Here is a 21,054-nt window from a genome sequence, read left to right as displayed (position 1 = left end):
AAAAGTACAAAGCATTGATTTCCTAGAGGAAATCAGTGGAAGATTATTAAGGAGCCTTGATTTGACCTGCTATCTGCACGTCACAAACAAAACATTTCAGTTTCAGAGAAAACCGTAAATATATACAGTATTGCCGTCATTAACCATTGATTTTGATGGTAAGGCTGGAATTCAAGTAAAACAATTTTTTAAAGAGCGGGCTATTTCCATACGCCTGTGAACGCCCCGGCAGCGGCGGTGGTGGTCACTTTCCGCCAAGGCAGGGACTGTACTAAGGAGAAGAAAATCGGCCAAAGAAAAGGACGCTGTCGGACTCGTTGTGCCTGATGAAGAACAGGAAAGGGTGATTGCAGTGAAAACGTTCCCAGTCCTGGGCCGGCGTGACGGCGAAGCCCACAGCGGTGGCGGCCGCAGCCTCCGTGCCCGCCTCGGTCACCTCCAGCACCGACCTGTGCAGCAGCCTCTGGGCGCGCAGCCCGGCGCCCACGGGGCTCCCCGCGAGGCCAGCGGCGCGCAGCCCCGCGGAGGCGGCCTCCAGGTGATAGCTGCCCACCGCCCGGAACCGGGGCAAGTGCAAGTCCACGGCCTTCTCTTCCATACGCCCCGCGCTGGTCCACTCGATTAACTTCTCAGGAGTTATTTTATCTATAATCTGGTAAGGAAAAAAAGAGGGAAGAATGGCTTGATCATCAGTGCAAATTCAAAACAGTGCAATACTAATGTCAGTCAGTCAGAAATTATTAATATTAGCTTTACTAACAAATGAAACCAGAAATTTTATTTCACTCAACTGCTATTTATATATATACATATACCAGCTACTTGTCTTATATTTCTATATTTAAATTATCTGTGTATGTATGAAAACTCTATTGCATGTAAATAAATTTAAGTCATTTCTTATTCTATCAATTTAATATATATTATTTCATTTTTTACTATTCCCCTTTAATCTTTGCTGCTGCTGCTGCTGCTGCTGCTAAGGTGCTTCAGTCGTGTCCGACTCTGTGCTACCCCATAGACGGCAGCCCACCAGGCTCCCCCGTCCCTGGGATTCTCCAGGCAAGAACATGGAGTGGGTTGCCATTTCCTTCTCCAACGCATGAAAGTGAAAAGTCAAAGTGAAGTCGCTCAGTCGTGCTTGACTCTTAGCGACCCCATGGACTGCAGCCCACCAGGCTCCTCCGTCCATGGGATTCTCCAGGCAAGAGTACTGGAGTGGGGTGCCATTGCCTTCTCCATAATCTTTGTCAACATATGTATTATATAATTTATATACTATCTTATATAATGAATATTATAATATAGTTTATATATTACTATATTATAATGAACTTAATTTATAAAATTATAATGAATGTAATTTATATTATATTAATATAATATATATTATATAGTTGCAATTACATTGAATATCCACTTTTCTTGTTATAAAGTAAATATATTTCACAGCACTGCATATCTCTAAGTATCTTCAAACTGATATTTCCATCAAGCTGATAAATTCCACCTAACACTCATCCTCTCATTCATTTTACAATCATCTAAATATGTATCAAGTGGATGCTGATAGATACTGTGGATGCAGCATCTATTAATAATAAATTATGATTACTATTATATAAATTTCAAGCCGAGCATCCTAGTGTCTGACTCTTTGCAACCCCGTAGACTCTAGACTGCAAGCTCCTCTGTCCATGGAATTCTCCAGACAGCTATACTGGAGTGGCTTTCCATTCCCTTCTCCAGGGGATCTTTCCTACCCAGGGATGGAACCTGGGTCTCCTGTATTGCAGGCAGATTCTTTACCGTCTGAGCCACCAGGTATTTAATGAAGATGCTGCTGATTTGGCTCAGAAAGTAAATTTTATTCTTGAATTTTTTCCCTACAGTAATTCCCACAACTGGGCTTTTTGAGTCAGATTATGAATACTTTTAAAGCTTGCAGATAAGTGCCTTGTTAGAACAGGAAGTAGTGTGTCGATCTCATAAAGCTTGCACGTCCTGTCATTTTGCTTTCCCAAAATATTTGCCAACATATAACGCTGCTAATGGAGAAGGCGATGGCACCCACGCCAGTACTCTTGCCTGGGAAATCCCATGGACGGAAGAGTCTGGCAGGCTGCAGTCCATGGGGTCTCGAAGAGTCGGACACAACTGAGCGACTTCACTTTCACTTTTCACTTTCATGCATGGGAGAAGGAAAATGGCAACCCACTCCAGTGTTCTTGCCTGGAGAATCCCAGGGACGGGGGAGCCTGGTGGGCTTCCGTCTATGGGGTAGCACAGAGTCGGACACGACTGAAGCAACTTAGCAGCAGCTAAACACGTTTCACAGAAGCAGGAGAGCTTCTAGTATCTTAATAATACAGCATCCATCGATTTATCAAGCACTTTCCAAGAACTGGAACCATCCTAGGCAAGTTTTTTCATGTCCTAGATCCATTCTGGGCTTCCCTAGTGGCTCAGACAGTAAAGCATCTGCCTACAATGCAGGAGACCCATGTTCAATCCCTGGGTCGGGAAGATCTCCTGGAGAAGGAAATGGAGGAACCTGGTAGGCTACTCTCCACGGGGTCACAAAGAGTCGGACACGACTGAGAAACTTCACTTTTCAGATCCATTCTTAGAAGATATCTTAGAGTTGGTCCAGGATGTACATGTATATGTATGTGTGTGTGTGTGTGTGTGTATTCTAATCATTACAACACACACATTAAGAACTATGGAACTCATTTTATAAATGAGGGAATATTGAGGTTCAAAAAAAAAATATTGAGGTTCAAAGAAATTAAGAAACGTCAAAGGGTGGAAAGCTACTAAATAGAATAGGGATTTAAAACAACCTTCCTGTTCTCCAAAATATAGGCTACTCACCACATCAATATTTTAACTACAAAGTAGCTTTAGTTTAAGTGTTAGTCACTCAGTTGTGTTTGACTTTTTTCGACCCCATGGACTATAGCTTGCCAGGCTCCTGTGTCCATGGGATTTTCCAGGCAAGAATCCTGGAGAAGGTTGCCATTCCCTTTTCCAGCAGACCGTCCCACCCCAGGAATCAAACCCAGGTCTCCCCCATTACAGCAGATTCTTCACTGTCTGAGCAACCAGTGGGCAGGACTAAATCAAGGGATTTATGATTAAGGGTCCTATGGACTTTTATTATGAGTCGAGGTAGGTTTATTTGGGGTTAAAAAAAATACACTGGTGAGTGATGCCGATTATGGGGAGGCCGTGGCACGTGGGGCACAAGGTGTATTGGAAATCTCTGTACCTGCCTCTAAGTTTTGCTGTAAACATAAAATTGCCCTAAAAAAGTCTTTTAAAAAATGAAATGTCTAAAAAAGGAACTCAGAAAGTCCAATAGCCTGTGAATAGAATTCAAAATTGCTGTCTACGTGCATAGGTGATTTTCTTCCCTGGGAAAGAGGGTCTACAGAGATCAACCACTTTGGAGAATGGTGGGTTATCTTTAGAACTCCTATATGACCTCAAATGTTCATGTTATCTCATCCCCAAATATTTTAGTAGTGGTTCTTCTCAATAAACCTGACACCATTTAATGCTCCTCTTTAGATACCCATCTTTACCTGCTGCAGAGACAGAAATATTTTCTATTTCACCAGCTCCAGATCAGAGCCCTAACTCCAGACTCACCCAGAAACAAGGTGTGGGACAGAGAGCCTCGGGAGATGAAGGCAGAACGAGGAAGAGGCAAGGCTTTACCTTCTCCAGACCGTCGATGTCATTGGGCAGCAGCAGGAACATGCTGAGGGCATGGTTTCGATACGGAAGGCCCAGAATTTTGGCCGGCACGTCCTCCAGGGTCTTGAAGCTAAAGGACTGGTGCTGCGTCATCATCGGCACAGACTTGCTTGTGCTCTGCAACGAGTCAGCAGAGCTCGAGGCGTCAAGGGGCGGAAGGCCACCAAGGGGGCTCCCCAGAATAATTCGCTCAACCTAAGACCATGCTAAAGACCAGAGCCTAGGAATCAGCATTTTATATATACACATATATCACTGTTGTTGTTTAGTGGCTAAGATGTGTCTGACTCTTTGTGACCCTTTGGACTGTAGCCCACCAGGCTCCTCTGTCCATTGGATTTTTCAGGCAAGAAAACTGGAATGGGTTGTCATTTCCTCCTCAAGGGGATCTTCCCGACCCAGGGATCGAAGCTGTGTCTCCTACACTAGCAGCCAGATTCTTTACGACTGAGCCACCTGGGAAGCCATATACCATGTACATTTGCTCAAATACGACTTCAGAGTCTACATTTTATCTGTAAGCATATCACATAAATTAATTAAAGAACATACCTTATTCAGCCAAAATTCCTCCTCCTTGGTATTTTCTTTCTTAAACTCCCTGTCCCATCGTCCTTTAAAATAAATTACGTTCACCACCACCAGCTTGATGGAGCTGCTTAAAGAGCCGTCTGGAAGCAGGTCCTTGATTTTTTCTGCAAATGAACAGCAACAAGAACAAAATGGGTCCATCTTCAAAATTACAAGTCAGATCTACACATGTCAGATACGATGAACACGGACTTGACCGATCATTCAAACCTCAGCCAGGTCAGCGCCTGAAGGCTTAGCCGATAAAGAGTTCGCTGGCAGAAATCATAGGAGGTTCTCACTTTGCCCATCTCCAATTTATCCCATGGGATAAACGGAGGTGTGAGGGCTAAGAGCTCAGGCTCTGGAGTCAGATTGCCTCTGCTGGCATCCAGCTTTGCCTCTCATCAGCTGAGGGGTCCTGGGTAAGTTACTTAAGCTCTCTGAGCCTCAGTTTCCACACCTGTAAAACAGGAATAAAACCTGCCTCACAGAGCTGCTGAAAGGAAGCAATGATTCCCTATGTAGAGAAGCACTTGGAATATTATCCAGCTCATAATAAGCACTCGGAGTTAGCTATTATTATTTTTAACCCATTCATTATAGCTACCTGAGGTTTAGAGATCTCTTATTTTATTGCAAAGGAGCTGATGTTTTATCTCTGGGTTCAGCCCATCCCACTGAAATTCTGAAGAATACTGCCCTCAACCAACCCTTTGATAGATCCTCTTTTATCCCCCTTTTAAAATTTTCATTTCCTTTGAACTGAGTATGAAGAAAAAATGCAATCTGAAATGACAGCTGTCTCTCTAATAACCGGAATTTTGTTTTTTAAATGTATTCTCCCTGGTCAGGGAGCGCGATCCCACAGACCGCACCTAAGAGTTTGCATGCTGCAGTTAAAGACCTCGCGTGCCTTCACGGAAGATTCCACAAGCCAAAACTAAGACCTGGCACAGTCAAATCCATAAATAAATCTTTTTTTTTTTTAATGTATTCTGAAATACTAACACTAAAGTATCAGCACTGCTCTGCAAAATCTTAACATTGCTCTCTGCTATTCCCTGCGAGTTTGGCTCGTACAGGGGCGTGAGGCGGGGCGGAGGAGGCGGGGCTTTGTCGAGTCCCTGCTGCAGACGAGGCTCAAGGCTGCCGCCCTCCGCGCAGGAGCCCAGCCGCCGACGGCCCAGGCGCGTCTTTAGTGAGCTGATGCTTCTCACTGACCGAGAGAAAGGAGCCCTCTGACGTTTTTACTTATGGACCCAGGCTCAGAAAGAAAGGTGCTCACGTAAAAGTCAAATGTGACCTCACGACAGACATGAGCCAGGTATCAGGAGCCCCAAAGTCACTGGGATCCCCAGCTATGCGCAAATAATTCTCCACTACGTGTCTCCACGAAGTTGGCTTCCTGTGGTCCCCTGCCCAATTCCCTTGGCTCTCTCCACATCTGCTGAGGCCATTCCACTGTCTGCAGTGGATTCCCCCAATCCTTGGCTCCAGTCCTGCCCCTCCAAGCTGAAATACCCATCTCAGGTCCCCTCCCAAAGCTTGTACACCCTTATACCCTATGCAGCGTCCAGCACAGGGCTTCACTCACAGGTACTCAGAAGTGTTTTTATGATGAACGATTCATCCATACACTACCATTTGTTTGGCTTTCAACCCAGGAATTAATCTTCTTTCGACTTTCATCTGCTGCATTTACAAAATCAACAGGTTCCAGAGAAGCATGGTAATGTTTTTCAACATAATCTAAGTATTTCTTTAGGAGAAACAGGGAAGGAATAGAAATAGCTTTAAAATTCAATTAATCCATTACCATCATTTCTAAACAAATTTATCTGTACAGGAAGATGACTAACATTGTAAGAAGAGATCTTTTTAGGGCCTGGGTGAATCACTTTGAGTACTTCCATGCATATTTTTGTGCAGGTTCAATAGGGTTAAGGCAAAAATCAGATTTCAAGATGAAAAAGAAGCTCCCAAAAGGTCTGGGTATCTGGAGAACAGGTTGAGAGGCAGGTGGGGTAGAGGGTGAGAGGGAGAGATGGGAGGGACACCCCCAGTGATGTGGGCTGAGTCAAGCACTCAAATTAGGCATCTTGCCTCAAAGATCCCAGTCTTAACAGAGTCATTTGGCCATTCCTGAGTACCACTCACAGATGTTGTGAACTCAGCAAAACTCACTTGAAGGAAGAGGTATGTCTTTTCTCCAAACAGCCGGTTGGCTATTTTCAGTTCATAATCATCATTGGGTTTCCTTATCTCACTCAAAACCCTTTGGAGCTCTTCTGTCTTCTCTAACTTCAAAATCAAAACAAAAACTCGGTGAGTTATCTTGGCAAAAGTAAACCTAGATTCACCACCCTCCCCACACCAAGAAGACACGGCAGCCTTGGGGGTCATCCATGAGCTTGGTGTAGGTTCTGGATGCCATTCTTACCCCACTGGAAACACCAACTTAACAACAATACAAGAAACCCAGGAACCAGCTCAGAGATTCCTGTAGCCCAGAGAAGCATGAACCCAGGACAATTCATGACGTTCACACACCAGCTTCTGCCTGCCACACCTCATGGTGTGACTGGGGGAAAACTCGCAACCCCAAGTCCCTGAGGAGAGAAGCGTGTGGAATGTGTGTCCAACACTGTGACTTTTCAGAGGCTGCCTGAGGGACTGGTTTGTGTCTTGCCTGAATCTAAGCGTCAAGAGGAACAGGCACCAGGTTGGTCCCTGAGCACAAAGGCCATCCACACGCACCCTGGTCTGCAGCACTACAGACAGACACCAGGGGGCGCTCCTGAGTAGAAACCAGCAAAGCAGCGAGGTCATTACTGCACTTCGCGGTGGGTCAGCGGAAAAGGACGCGCCTGCCAGTGCAAGGGACGAAAGAGACCCGGTTCAATCCCCGGGTCAGGAAGACTCGCTAGAGGAGGGCATGGCAATCCACTCCAGTATTCTTGCCTGGAGAATCCCATGGACAGAATGCCATACATGAAAAGCCCACAGATAACATCACACTCAATGGTGAAAGATTAAAAGCTTTTCACCTAGCAGTAGGCATCTGTCACCCAAGGTGTACCTGTTTCTAGTTTGCACAAAGACTCTGCACAGGACCGTGCTTGGGAGAGAAAGTGCCTGAAAACAGCTGTAGCACGGACTGGCTAGATAACGGAGCAGCCATTGGACCCAGCTTTGTTGTGCACACTCCGCAAGGAAGCCTGACTCCTCATATGTGCAACTGAGCCGTGCAGACAACCTGGCCACGTGGGATCGTGGAACGAATGGCTCATACTGTTGGGGGACTCGAGCCACAATTTAATGAGGGCCTGGGAAAAGAGCTGTGATAGAGGTCATGGCAGACGTGACCTGCCAGGGAGCTCTGTTCACCTCTGAGGGCCAGCCCTGACCTGCGGACTCTGCCACGCGTGCACAGACTGCCCCATGAGTGAGGAATACTATAACCCTAGAGCTGGAAGAGATCTCAAGAAGTCATTGGTTCTGGCCTAATATTTTTTTGAGCAAAACATCAACAGAGTAGGCAGAGGTCCTTAAAATAAAAATAGAATGTGATAAAAGTGTTAGTCACTCAGTCCTGTCTGACTCTGTGACCCCATGGACTGTAGCCCGCCAGGCTCCTCTGTCCATGGAATTCTCCAGGCAGGAATACTGAAGTGGGTTGCCAGTCCCTTCTCCAGGGGATCTTCTTGATCCAGAGATCAATCCTGGGTCTCCTGCATTGCAGGCAGATTCTTTACCATCTGAGCCACCAGGGAAGTCTGTAGTAATATTATCAGCCACTATTACCGCAGCGCCCATGGGGTGAGTCACCAGGTTCTGGTTGCTCTACTAGACATTTTACAGAGGCTTAAAGATGAACAACTTGCACAGACCAGCACAGCTGTTAAGTGACAAAGCCAGGATTTGAACTCTAACTCCAAAATGGGCTCCCCGGGTGGCGCTAATGGTAAAGAAACTCCCCTGCTGATGCAGGAGACACATGAAACACGGGTTAGCTCCCTGGGTCGGGAAGATCCTCTGGAGAAGGAAATGGCAACCCACTCCAGTATTCTTGCCTGGAAAATTCCATGGACAGAGGAGCCTGGTGGTCTACAGTCCACAGGGTCACAAAGAGCCGGACACGACTGAAGTGACTTAGCATGCACACGTGCTAACTCCAAAACACATTCCCTCTGCTACAGGGACTCTTCAGTCTATTCGCCTTTATGGATATATACCCTAGTGGTTAGTGAGCACTAAAGCTGAGGTCTCCTCTTGACACTGGGGTTTATTATTGTATGGTTCTCTATAAGCCACATTATTTGGCTGCCGTTGTTATTATTGCTTAACAGTAAGTATCACACCTTTCTACCCGTTTCCCCAGGGAACCCACATCTACCAAGACATCACTGGATGCTTTAGGACATGTCCTGTTGTTTGTTGTTTAGTCGCTGAGTCACTCTTTTGCAACCCCACAGACTGTAGCTCTCCAGGCTCCTCCGTCCATGGGATTCTCCAGGCAAGAATACTGGAGCGGGTTGCCAGTTCCTTCTCCAGGGGATCTTCCCAACCCAGAGATCGAACCCACGTCTCCTGCATTGGCAGGCGGGTTCTTTACCAGTGAGCCACGAGGGAAGCCCATGTCTCCCCACCTCTTTTTCTTCAGCTTTCATTCTTGAGCTTTCTGTGTCACTTTCAGAGAAAGGCACCTAGGAAGAAAAAAAAGTACTATGGCCGTGGTGAGAGCAGAGAAAAGCTCACAGGGACCCAGTCAGGGTAAAATGGATGACTGTTAAACAGGCCTCCTTGGTCCACAAGGAACAGGGCTGTCCCTGCAAAATCATGAGAAGTTCTGGGCTGTGCGCTCATCTCACCCCTACTGGTTAGTCCCTTCATTCATCCCTCCTCGATGCGTCATTCACACCATGTGGAGATCGTGTCATTTCCCCCAGGAGGCTCTGTCCTTCTTGCTCTACCTTTAATTATAAGCTTAATGGCTTTCCCACTTCACGGCAAATAGATGAGAAAACAGTGGCTGGCTTTATTTTGGGGGGCTCCAAAATTAGTGCAGATGGCAACTGCGGCCATGAAATTAAAAGACGCTTGATCCTTGGAAGAAAAGGAGCAAGCTACGACAAACCTAGACAGCATATTAAATAGCAGAGACTCTACTTTGCCAACAAAAGTCTGTCTAGTCAAAGCTATGGTTTTTCCAGAAGTCCTGTATGGATGTGAGAGTTGGACTATAAAGAAAGCTGAGCACCGAAGAATTGATGCTTTTGAACTGTGGTGTTGGAGAAGACTCTTGAGAGTCCCTTGGACTGCAAGGAGATCCAACCAGTCCATCCTAAAAGAAATCAGTCCTGAATATTCATTGGAAGGACTGATGCTGAAGCTGAAACTCCAATACTTTAGTCACCTGATGCAAAGAACTGACTCATTGGAAAAGACCCTGATGCTGAGAAAGATTGAAGGCAAGAGGAGAAGGGGACGACAGAGGGTGGGATGGTTGGATGGCATCACTGACTTGATGGATGTGAGTTTAAGTGAACTCCGGGAGTTGGTGATGGACAGGGAAGCCTGGCATGCTACAGTTCATGGGGTTGCAAAGAGTTGGACACGACTGAGTGACTGAACTGAACTGAATTGCTTTGGACAAAGACACTCACCCAAAGGAATCTCAAGCATTTGGGAGCAGAAGGCATGATGGTATTGGAAGAGGGGAAAGGACTTTGCTGATAGGCCTGAAATCGCCCCAGTCAGATACTGTCTTTTCCTGGCACCCGATCAAGGGAGGCAGGTTTTCAAGGTAATGCCAGAGTGTTGCCCCAGAGACAAGCCTGTGGCTGGAAAGCAAGGAAAACCCACGCTACCTCCTGCTCCTGGGTGGCGGTGGCTCCTCGGGTCATGGGGGGCAGCATTCCAATGGTGGTTGAGATGCCCACAGGGGAAAACAAGATGTTGCCTTCATCTGTTTTACTCCGGTCTTTGAAAAGATCCAACCCAAACCAAGTGCTTGCTGGGACCAGCGAGTCCATGATGATTCCAGCAGGACCTGGAACAACAGCAACCAGAACCCGGCACTCAGCCGCAGGGCTTCGTGTCAGGGCACCCTCTCCCGCTTCTCTTCGGGCACTGAGCCAGGACGTAGGGAGTTTCACCCTCGCAGCGAAAGGTCACTTCCCAGCCCTGCTCTTGACGGGACGTGAATCACAGGGCATCACCGCACACTCTGGGTTCCCAGGTCCCAGGGAGCAGGGTGAATCCCCTAGAGGCTCTGCTCTCTCTCCTTCTGTCGGAACTGCCCGCACTGGCACCTCCCTGCTCGCCGCCCCTCCCGGGCTGGCCCAGCCTGGCCCTCCCATGTCGGGCGTGTCCCACTGCGGAGAACAAGGCCAGGGGCTTGTTCTGTAGGAAGGGTTGGCCTCAAGTCCGAGCAGAGTTCTCAGATTCAGCCTCAACAAAAGCAAAGTGGCCTTCTCTGACGCTGTTTTCTCAGCTGCTTCAAATCCAGCACAAAGTGACCAGATACACGAGAGTTCCTAAACCCCAGTCCCTAGCTGCGTGCAAACCCGACCCCAGGCTGAATGCTCCTTAAAGGGCAGTGACGCGTCTCTGGTCATGGATTATTAACTGGGGGCAAAAGAGCTTTTTTTATATAGCTTTCTATATTGTTTCAAGCTTATGCAGTGAGTTCATATTACTTTTGTTTATCTCACAAAAGTTAAAGAGCAATTAACATTTACCAAAAATAACTAGAACATGTTTTGTATTTTCTTCTTCACCAGCTAAATCTGCCTGCAATACAGAAGACCCGTGTTCGACCCCTGGATCGGGAAGATCCCCTGGTGAAGGAAATGGCTACCCAGTCCAGTATTCTTTTCTGAAGAATTCCATGGACAGAGGAGCCTGGCCGGCTACAGTCTGTAGGGTCGAAAAGAGTCAGACATGACTGAGTGACTAAAGCTTTCACTTTCACCAGCCAAATTACAACTAGTTAATAAAGAAAAATCTTAAAACAAAAATGAGATTAAAGCCAATCAAAAGCCTACTCTGAGGGATTTTTGCTCTCAAGGGCCCATCTCTGCAAAGGCATCTTACATCTGCTGTTTAAACTTCCATTTCAACACCATGTTTCCTTGCAAGGATTTCTTGCAGGTTCACTCAAAAACAAAATGAATTAACTTACTGCCAGACAAGATAACATTGTCACGGCTGAGTAAACACTGAATTAAACAAAACCACCCCAAGGCAAGTTAGGTGCTTGGGATTAGTACAAGTACTTCTTTCAAACTAACAAACATGGGGGCTCTCATAACACAGAAATCTCAAGTTGGTGCAGAAGGAACTTACCTGGTTTCTGGAAAGACAGAGGTGACAGGGCAAGGAACCAGGAAGCATGTGCTAAATGAGCAGGTGAAGTCTTTAATTTATAGCTCTCTCTGCCTCTCCCTAGTCATCATGGCTCGCATTTCCCGTGAAACAAGCTTTGGTTTCTCAATGGCTATTTCCCTAATAAAATTAGCATGCAAGGGTTACAACAAAACTGAGGCTTGAATTTTCTGTTTCTTTCCTTCATGATCGCGAAGTTCTGCACTTGAAGTTGTCAGCAACTGTGTTGTGAATAATACACACCTCGACATAGAGGAATAGAGTTTCAATTCTCACTTCTCCAAAGTCTCTGAGACATTCTTTTAGGGGCCCAAGCATAAAGAGATCTAAATTAACCAGATGACAAAATAAGACTAAAAGCAGGAATACACCCTGGGATGAAAGGGACTGGAATGACCAAGAGAAATGAATTACGTCCCACGCTGGGGGTAGGAGCAGACAGTGATAAGAGGGTCTTCCTCCCTAATGATATGGGGGACCCTCTGAAAAGAACCATTCAGACCACTGGTTTTCCACCCTGGATGCACAGCAAAATCCCCTGGGAAACTTAAAAAGAAAATCTATGGCCAAGTGACCCTGCCGCCCCCCCGCCTCCCACCACCAGACAACTGAGTCAGCATCGTTAAGGCAGGAACAGGCGTCAGAATTTTTATCACCTCAGGTGATCCTGGTGTGCAGCCAAGGTCAGGAAGCGCTGGTTTACAGGCTGGGTGAACATCTGAGTGAGAGCATACTTCCTAACCTCAGACGTACAAAGCACTGTCCTGACAAGACCAGAGCCCGCAATAAAGTTAACTTCGCAGTTGCTTGACTTGGGGTTACCAAATGCAAAGGAAGAAGAAAAGTATGAAAGCTAACTTCCTAGAAAAGAAAGAGAAAAGGTACTGAGGAAAACTGGAGAGGCAACACACACACACCACTCCCGTTCTCAAGGATTCTGCCCATTCATTATGAAACGTCTCATTTTAATTCATTTACTGAACATTTGTTGAGAGTTTACTGTGTACCAGACACAGGTTGTTATTGTCTTAGTCACTAAATCGTGTCCAACTCTTTCGAAACCCCATAGACTGTAGCCTGCCAGGCTCCTCTGTCCGGGATTTCCCAGGCAAGGATACTGGAGTGGGTTGCCATTTCCTTTTCCAGGTGTCTTCAAGATCTAGGGATTGAATCCAAGTCTCCTGCATTTCCTGCATTGGCTGGCAGATTCTTTACCACTAGCCCACCAGACACTGGAACCAGTTCAGTTCAGTTCAGTTGCTCAGTCGTGTCTGACTCTTTGCGGCCCCATGAATTGCAGCACGCCAGGCCTCCCTGTCCATAACAAACTCCCAGAGTTCACTCAGACTCAAGTCCATTGAGTCAGTGATGCCATCCAGCCATCTCATCTTCTGGCGTCCCCTTCTCCTCCTGCCCCCAATCCCTCCCAGCATCAGAGTCTTTTCCAATGAGTCAGCTCTTTGCATGAGGTGGCCAAAGTACTGGAGTTTCAGCTTCAGCATCATTCCCTCCAAAGAAATCCCAAGTGCCAATAATTCATGAACATCCAACAAGCTCACTGATTTCAGGAAAACAACATTATTTTTGAAAACGCATTCGGAAATTACACCTCCAAATTCCAGCCTTTCCTGCCACCCCTAGGGTCTTCCTACTGGCTCTGTTGGCTCTTCAGACGATTCTCATTGGTAAAGTGTGTGAGGATTTTTCGCCATTGCCAAGCAGCGAATTCTAGAAGTCCATCTCAGCTCTTCCCTCTCACCTGACTGTCTAAAGAAGCAGCTTAGTGAAGCAGCTGCTAAGACCATGGATAATGTACGTACCAATCTCAATATTCACAATTTGCTCAATGCAAACAAACAAAAAAAAAACACTAAAAAATAAAATAAAATGACTTTTTATTTTAATAAATAATATAGCAAAAAATATTTGAGCTGGCCATAGTGCCCTATATTTTAATATGTCCATCAGTTGATATCTCCTAATCCCTTTCTCTGTGACCCTGGACTCTCGGTTCTAGTTCCCACTTATCTCCATAAGCCCTCTGCTTTCTCCTAAAGCATTTTTTCTACCACCTCATTTTTACAGGAAAACTTGGCTTTCCCCTGAAGACCACCACAGACCACAAAGTCTTCGCCTGGGGACAACCACTCTCATCTTGCAATCAGGAGGTGAGGTCCCCATTCCTTGCCTCTCTGCTTACTTCTGCTTCTCCCAAGCCTTTCTTCCTTCAGTCACCTTCAGGGTGACACCTTCAGGGTGTCCTTTAGAGATGGCCCCCATCTTGCTGTGGCATCCTTTCCCCCTCCAGAAGCCCCCTTGGTCCTTGTCACATGTCTTCCTGTCCCCCTGCCTGCCACCACCCCTCTCTGTGTCTTCACGTGTGTGTCAGTGACCCTCACCTTCCCTCTGGCTTGTAGCTCATGCACAGGGTCACGCTTTGGATGCTACCATCAGCAGGAACTGTTCCTGCTGTAAACTGCTGAACTCTGCAATTCCTCCCTTGGGTTGTGTGTACGCATGCTCAGTACCGTCAGTTGTGTCCGACTCTGCGATCCCATGATAATCCATGGGATTATCCTGGCAAAAATACTAGAGTGGGTTGGCATGACTTCCTCCAGAGGATCTTCGGACCCAGGGATCAAACGCGAGTGTCCTGCAGATTCCTTGTGCAGGTGGATTCTTTACCGCTGAGCCGCCAGGGAAGCCGTCCTCTCTTTGGCTATGGATCGCATTATTCTCCTCTTTAAACCTAATTGTCAATGTCATCGCAGCCTCCAGTCGTTAGGCCCTGCCCCAATCCCATTTTCTGTCAGTTTCTTCCTTCCTGTATCAAAACGATCCTAAAGGTAGGAAATAGGTGGATGATTAGAAAATAGGAGAATGCTTTCTATGCTTAGGAGTGAGGAGAAGAAGGAGTTAAGCCCCAAACCAGGGCACTAATGGTTTCCCCACCGCCCCTCAAGTTTTGGCACAACTTCCACATGTCTGTTACTGATACTGCCTATAAGATTCTCATTCTTCATTAAAAGGCATGGTTGCTCCTGGGGTCCCAGTCGGATTGCTTCCCCCACTGCTCCTGCGCCCAGCTGCTGTTTTGCCTGACAGTTCATAGTCACTCTTTTGTCAGTCAAATGACTTCCAGCTCACTGGAAGCCACCTGCCCGGGAAGCTAGGCAGCAGCCTGCCCCCAGCCAAGCCACACCTCAGGTGTGACTCACCTGCAGAAGGGTAAAAAGGACAGATGGGTCCCTTGCATCAGAATGAGGCCAGTTTTCTAGGGCAGCGTGTCCTCCAGAGCCCCCACAGGGTCACAGAAGCCAGCCTCCACTGGAGACCTCAGAGTGGTTAACTTGCCCCTTACCCTGCCCTGGTTCTCTCTGAGGACCACTCCCCTCACCTCCACCCCCCAGAGGACCTGAACAAGCCTCTCTGTCTTTGGTTCTACCCATAGGACAGCTCACCTGAGGCAAGCGTGTTTTAATTATCTAGCCAAGCCCTTTCACTCTTTTTTGCTTCCCCCAAATTCCTTGGCAAATCTTATATATAGTCTCCTTTAGATAAACTCTGTATCAGTTTATCAAGGTCTGTGAAGAATCCTCCGGGGACTTCTCAGAACTGGCACATTAATGGCACGAACGTTGGAGTCTTCACACATTGAGTAGGAATCACACTCATACTACACGTTCTTCAATGGAGTCAATACACAGAAAGAAATGGAGAGAGAGGAAAAAACAGTATTCTATTTGTGATCAAACAAAAAACAAGTGTGTCGGCTATCACTGCTTCCGTTCAAAACTGAACCAAATCATACGATACCACTTATATGTGAAATCTTAAAAAAAAAAAGTACAAATTAACTTTTTTACAAAACAGAAAAAGAGTCACAGATGTAGAAAACAAACTTATGGTCTCCAAGGAAGGAAAGAGGTGGGGAGGAAGGATAAATTGGGAGGTTGGGACTGACATATGTACATTATTATTAATATATAAAAAAATCACCAACTCAATGGACATGAAATAGAGCAGACTCCTCCTGGAGACGGTGAGAGACAGAGGAACCTAGCCTGCTGTAGTCCATGGGGTCCCAAAGAGTAGAACTTGACTTAGCAACTGAACAAGAACACAACATAAATATACAATCCAATAAAGACCTACTGTATAGCACAGAGAAATCTACTCCATACTCTGTAATGACCTATATGGGAAAAGAGTCTAAAAAGAGCGGATATATGTGTGTGTGCAAGTGACGCACTTGCTGTACAAACTAACACAAAATTGTGAATCAACTCCAATAAAAATTAATTTTAAAAACTGAAGTAAAGAAACTTTAACCACAAACAATTGATAGATCAAATCATTAAAGTCTCAAGACTCAAAATGAAAAAACAGAATAATCATTTACAAAGGAACCCACACATACATTATAAGAATTGAAAAGTGAGTTTAGCAAATTGCTGACTGTGAGGTCAATATTTAAAAAATCAAATATTTTCATATACTAGCAACATACAGTTAGAAATTGAAATTTTCTTAAATGTACAATTTAAAAGATTATCAAAAAAGCATCTCATATTTATTAAAACTGAAAAATGTGCAAACCTGTAAATAGAAAAATATCAAACATAATATAGAAACATTAAGAAGATTTAAGCAAATGGTGGGAAATATTTTGTGGTTTGGAAGACTCGATACTGTAAAAATTTCAATTCTCCCAAATTGATTATTATAATTTCAATCAAAATCCCAAGAGGTTTCATTTTTCAAAATATTAACCAGCCGATTCCAAATTTATATGGAATAGCAGAGCACCAAAAATAGCCCAAATGCTCTTGAAGGAGAAGAATGTAAGACCTGTTCTATTGGAGGGCAAGGCTTGTCATTAAATACTTAAATGTGGTTTTGGCAAAGGGTAGGCCAGAATAGAGGAGGGCATGGCAACCCACTCCAATATTCCTGCCTGGAGAATTCAGGGGACAGGAGCCTGGTATTAGAAAAGACCCTGATACTGGGAAAGACTGAGGGCAGGAGGAGAAAGGGGCGACAGAGGATGAGATGGTTGGATGGCATCACCGACTCCATGGACATGAGTTTGAGCAAGTGCCAGGGGATGGCGAAGGACAGGGGAGCCTGGGGAGCTGTAGTCCATGAAGTCACGAAGAGTCAGACATGGCTTAGCAACTGAACAGCAACAGCAACAATTCTTTTAAGATTTATTTGTTTATTTTTGACTGTGCTGGGTCTTCACTGCTGCTCATGGGCTTTTTAGCCATGTCTAGTTTTTTGGCTCATCTGGTTTTGGCCAGCAGAAGCTACTCTGTAGTTGCAGTGTGTGGGCTTCTAATTGCAGGAGACATGGTTTCGATCCCTGGGTTGGGAAGATTCCCTGGAGAAGGAAATGGCAACCCACTCCAGTATTCTTACCTGGGAAATCCCATGGACAGAGGAGCCTGGCAGGCTACAGTCTGTGGGGTCGCAAAGAGTCAAACACAACTGAGCAACTAACACACACATTATATTTTTAGCTCCCTAGTAGTCTTCTTATATTTCATTCCATTCTTTCACATCTTATCACAGCTGACTTCAGCTCCAATTCCATAAAGGTGAAGCCTCCTTAAATCTGACTCTTCAGGCCAAAAGTTGTCTACACCCCTCTTCTGGCTCTTGTCATAAAGAATTTTCTGAAGTCTCATAGCTTGATGTATCCCATCCTTATTTGGCTCTACTTTTTTCTGTAACCCTGCAGGTTTTCCCTATGTATTCAGCCTTGGACATGGGCTGGTTTATTCAGAACCTATGTCAATTGACAAAACCTGCGTGGATTTCCATCAGCCTCACTGTCATGCATTTGGTTGCTTCTTAAATCCTTTTTGCCATTTGTAGTTAAAACATACTTTGATGCACTAGTATGGATATCATTATTTATAAGCAAAATTGCGCATTAGAATATGAGAATTTTTAAATCAGATATTAAATATCCAGAATATACTGGTACGAGGTGTGCAAATATGGGGATAAATTTTGTGGAGCTTTTATTAAGAAGAAAAGAATAAGACAGTAGATTCGGAAAAGCAAGAATACAACGTTAGCAATGTGAAGAAAGAACAACTTTGAAGCTGGCATTCAACCTTGGAGCAAAGAAACCCACGGAGGCAACCGCTCAGCTTCCTTTCCCTGTCGCCACTTACGGGACCTGCAGCACAGGTTAAGGAAGTGGTGGTTTTATTAAAAGCCACACGTGCAAAAGAAGTAAACAGCCATCGGGGACGAAGCACTACAAGTTCTGGCTCGCCCCAGTTTAAGGGGAAACTGAAGAGCAACTTCAGGCAGAAATTTGTAAGAAAAATGTATGCAGTCGAAGAGAACTAGAGCTGCACTAAGACGGGACAGACAGAGCCTGCGCGGTAGGGAGCGCCGGGGCGCCCTTCCCACTGTGCTCGTGGCTCTCTTGCCAGAACATCGAGGGTAGACGTGAGTGAGTACATTTTTGACGATGTTGTCTCATGTGTCGGCCTGCAGCGTTGTGGACGGAGGAGACCTTGGACCAGAAGTGCTGATCCCACCCCCGACTCGCCAGCCCTGGCTGGCCCTCCGGCCCTCACCGCAGCCCACCAACCGGCGGGCCCGCACTGCCTCCGGCTGCCATACTGAAGGGTCGCTCATGCTGGTTTGAGAGTAGAAAAAAGAGTCAGAGGGCTTCTAATTTTGAGCTTAATTCCCCAGGTCTCAGGGGTTCCATCTACTGTGGTTCTGTGGTTCTGTCTCCTCAGATGGCCTGACTCTGACACGCAAAGCAGAGAGGTACCATACAAACCCAAGAACATCTCCACCAGGACTCCTTCTGTTTTTGTTCCCCCAGAAGGACTTCACTTGGAATGACTAAACTGCCTGGACTGGAGAGCACGCTGCCTGCCCTCGCCTTCCTCTGAGTCAAACTCGAGGAGCTTCATCCAGTCTTTCAGTGGTTTCAGAAAGAAAACAGATTTGTTTTAACTTTTTATTTTGTATTGGGGTATAGCAGATTAACACTGTTGTGATGGTCTCAGGTGAAAAGCAAAGGGAGCCAGCCATACATTTAAGAGTATCCCTTCTCCCCCAGACTCCCCTCCCATCCAGGCTGCCACGTGACACTGAGCAGAGCTCCCTGTGCTCTGCAATAGGTCCTTGTCAGTGATCCATTTTCAACACAGCAGTGTGTACACGTCCATCCCACACAGACTCCGGCTGGGAGACAGCAACAAATACGAAGTAGAGAGATGGGTGTCTGGTCTAGACTGGCCGCTGTCTTGTATTTCTGAACTCAGGGGATGGCAGTTGTGGGGAGAAAAGAAGGCAGGTTGACACACAGGCACCTCCCAGGTCCCCTCTCAACCATGCCTTTCCACCCGGCCATATCAACTTGCAATCAGCAGAGGTGTCTTCCTTATTCTGATGATCCACTGTCCATCATTCTCAGATTTTAGAATTACTGTGAGTTTTCATGTTTTTTTATATGTCTTTGTATGTACTTAGGGTGGAAAGCTGGGAAAAGAATTATTCCTGGCACAAGATGTATTACTCCTAAATAACTGAAAAGAATTGTTAGCTTTATAGGGTATGTATTATTGCATTTTTGGATGAAGAGCTTAAAAGTATTTATGTCACTAAAAAAAGTCAGTTGGTAACACATCATACATATTTTATGACAAAATGTTTTATTCACTAGGAAACATTTTGATCAGTGAAAGGTCAGTAAAGATGGTGTTTACTGACTTCAGACAGATTTAAGAATCACACTCTTCTCTTTATTGTAAATAGATTCATTTTCCCTTCGTGATTAAAATTCTGAAAAACCCCAATGCAAATGAGAAAATATGCATAGCAAAGAAAATAATAAGAACAAAAGCAACACCAGACAATGCCAGACCCATAATACAGGTCAAGGTCAGTGTCCAACCGCACTGTCAGGTCAGTATGGAACCAGCCCTGGAAACCCTACCCTCAAAAAGGAACCACGGGAGAGACGATTTTTGATTATCTGAGATAAATTTGACACATGGGAGATGTATTCTGGGTAAAGGACTTGGAAGAACAGCCTCATGTTACCAATGAGAATCTTTTATGCTGTGAGCAAGTCTGAACCATGAGACGCCTGTATAAAGGGCATGACCCTTGTCTCTTCAGAGAGAACGAGAGAGAGAACTAGAGAGAGAACAAGAGAGAGAACGAGAGAGAGCACAGACAGAACCAGGGGAAGGCCCAGCACAAGAGCATGTGAAGTTAACCCGCCTCCTCCTGTAGAAACTGCTACAGCCACACTTCACCAACACAGGGGCAGCCGGAAGGAGGGCAGTCACAGGGCAAGGAAACCGGACCACAAGCCAGACCAGAATCCACCTTTACGGGAGAGTGTCAGTGGTCACTCCAGACCATGCAGTTGAGGCAGAGATCAAGATCTCAGATCGGCACCTCCGAGAACAAAGGCCCTGTGTCCTGGGGTCTTGAACGCTCTGGTGTCTAGCTTGCAGTTGATGGGAAAGGGTTTCCACGAGCATCGTGCCCAGGCCCCAGTGGGCTCTTAGGAGGCCTCTGGGAGGACAGATCGGGCCACGTGGCAGAGGATGGAGGGAGGCACGGGAGGGGCCGCAGTGAGGGCGGCCCCTGCCTCCCTCCCGCAGCGCGCTGTCAGGGGCCACCAGCGCATGCCCGGTGCGGCGCAGCTCCGTCCCTCAGGCGTGTCCAACTCTGCGACCCCGTGGACTGCAGCCACCAGGCTCCTCTGTCCATGGGGTTTTCCAGTATTCTAATACTGGAGTGGGTTGCCATTTCCTTCTCCAGGAGATCTTCCCAACCCTGGGATCCAACCCAGGTCTCCTGCATTGGCAGGCGGGTTCTTTACCGTCTAAGCCACCAGGGAAGCCCTTAGGAGCAACTTCAGAGCAGAATTCTCTGAGGACAGGTGTGAAGAAGAGACAGAGGAAGTGCCTCATGCTGATGGCTTTATAAGGAGAACTGAGACTGCGTCTCTCTTTAATTCACTGGCTACTCTCCCGAGTCCATGTCAGATTCACAAGACAAATGCCACCCTGCTCTCTGCAAAACGCTGGCTGCTGGGGGAGTCTTACTCCCTTGAGCCACCACCAAGCCCAGCCCCACAGGACACCCTCCAGGCAGCAGAAGACAGAAGAGGAGGAGCGCCCCGCCCGGGGCACAGGGTCACAGCAGGAGCAGCTGAGTTTCCAAAACAGATCCCACGGAAACCTTTTCTCTTGCCACTCGTGGAAAAGTGTTTTCTGAGTCTGCCAGTTCCTAGAAGCAGACTAATGACTTGAACTTTCAGGATTCCTTTAT

At 46.3% G+C, this 21,054-nt stretch overlaps 1 protein-coding gene across 3 annotated transcripts; it reads right to left on the bottom strand.

The window, feature by feature from the left end:
* On the bottom strand, positions 1-10,638 carry SERPINB13 (serpin family B member 13). Of its 3 annotated transcripts, XM_055559290.1 has the most exons (8): positions 10,209-10,638; positions 8,988-9,044; positions 8,593-8,616; positions 6,523-6,630; positions 5,980-6,097; positions 4,318-4,460; positions 3,727-3,882; positions 1-652 (listed from the first exon to the last, which is right to left on the bottom strand). In XM_055559290.1, the coding sequence occupies exons 1-8, from the start codon at positions 10,371-10,373 to the stop codon at positions 272-274; spliced, it is 1,152 nt and encodes a 383-aa protein (XP_055415265.1). In that variant the 5' UTR covers positions 10,374-10,638; the 3' UTR covers positions 1-271. The 3 variants fall into 3 exon arrangements, with proteins under 3 accessions (XP_055415265.1, XP_055415263.1, XP_055415264.1); XM_055559288.1 differs by lacking the exon at positions 8,593-8,616 and having other exon boundaries at positions 6,523-6,635; positions 8,954-9,044; XM_055559289.1 differs by lacking the exon at positions 8,593-8,616 and having other exon boundaries at positions 6,523-6,639.
* Between the last annotated feature and the right edge of the window lie 10,416 nt (positions 10,639-21,054).

Source organism: Bubalus kerabau, chromosome 21 (assembly GCF_029407905.1).
Source record: "Bubalus kerabau isolate K-KA32 ecotype Philippines breed swamp buffalo chromosome 21, PCC_UOA_SB_1v2, whole genome shotgun sequence".
NCBI lineage: Eukaryota > Metazoa > Chordata > Mammalia > Artiodactyla > Bovidae > Bubalus > Bubalus kerabau.
This window is presented reverse-complemented; position numbering and strand designations above follow the sequence as displayed.

Excerpts from the sequence above, each read along its gene's own strand:
- SERPINB13 (XM_055559288.1), bottom strand. The coding sequence starts at position 10,373 with ATGGACTCGCTGGTCCCAGCAAGCACTTGGTTTGGGTTGGATCTTTTC. Across the intron at positions 6,636-8,953 it reads GCTTCCCTCGTGGCTCACTG|AGAAGACAGAAGAGCTCCAA; the intron begins GTAAAGAACCCG and ends TTTTGAAGTTAG. Across the intron at positions 6,098-6,522 it reads AGACATACCTCTTCCTTCAA|AAATACTTAGATTATGTTGA; the intron begins GTGAGTTTTGCT and ends TTTCTCCTAAAG.